Genomic DNA, 711 nt, shown 5'->3' with positions numbered 1-711 from the left:
AGTTTCCCTCTCTTTCTCATCAGATCAGACACAGAGGCAGAACTTGGACTGATCAAGAAACTGGCACTTGGAGCAGGTGCATCTGATGCAGTCATTTGCAACCACTGGGCCAAGGGAGGCTCAGGTGCTGTGCAGCTTGCAGAAGCTGTTGCTAAAGCTTCCAGCCAACCCTCAGACTTCAAGTAAGACATTACTGATGGAATAATGATTTAAAAGAAATCAAGAATGCTTTGCTTTGCTTCTTTTTACCTATAAATATATATATCTTGGAAAATAGCTGTATTTCTCTATACTTTGTATGGGTTTTGTATGCTTGATAGAATGTATTTTCTATGTAGTTAATGTCACATTATTATTTTATTTTAGGTCCCTCACAGACCTTCATATTACGTGGTCTATTTTTCACTCAGGATCCATGTGCTCAGTTAAAAAGAGGTTGATAGACTGAATAAGAGCACATATTACAAGAATTTCAGATGTCATTAGACACAATATTGTATACTTCCAATTTAAGCTAGGTATATGGTTTGTATTGTGCATCATTTATGTATGCTTACTTTATCTTTATTCTTGTAGGTTCCTATACGACTTAGAGCTGCCAATTGAGGAGAAAATTAGGACCATTGCTCAGAAGATTTATGGTGCAGATGATGTTGAGATTAAACCAGAAGCACAAGAACAGATTAATCGCTACAGGAAGCAGGTGAGATT

General features: G+C 37.1%; 1 protein-coding gene across 1 annotated transcript in view; it reads left to right on the top strand.

Moving 5' to 3' along the window:
* LOC119594134 (C-1-tetrahydrofolate synthase, cytoplasmic-like) overlaps positions 1-711 on the top strand; it is a 15069-nt gene that overhangs the window by 10072 nt on the left and 4286 nt on the right. Inside the window, 2 exon segments of the mRNA XM_037943200.1 lie at positions 24-182; positions 577-703. Of these exon segments, the coding sequence (XP_037799128.1) occupies positions 24-182; positions 577-703 (286 nt within the window).

The sequence above is a fragment of the Penaeus monodon genome, chromosome 33 (assembly GCF_015228065.2).
Source record: "Penaeus monodon isolate SGIC_2016 chromosome 33, NSTDA_Pmon_1, whole genome shotgun sequence".
Taxonomy (NCBI): Eukaryota; Metazoa; Arthropoda; class Malacostraca; order Decapoda; family Penaeidae; genus Penaeus; species Penaeus monodon.
The sequence above is the reverse complement of the archived record's forward strand: the minus strand, read 5'-3'. Positions and strand labels throughout refer to the sequence as shown.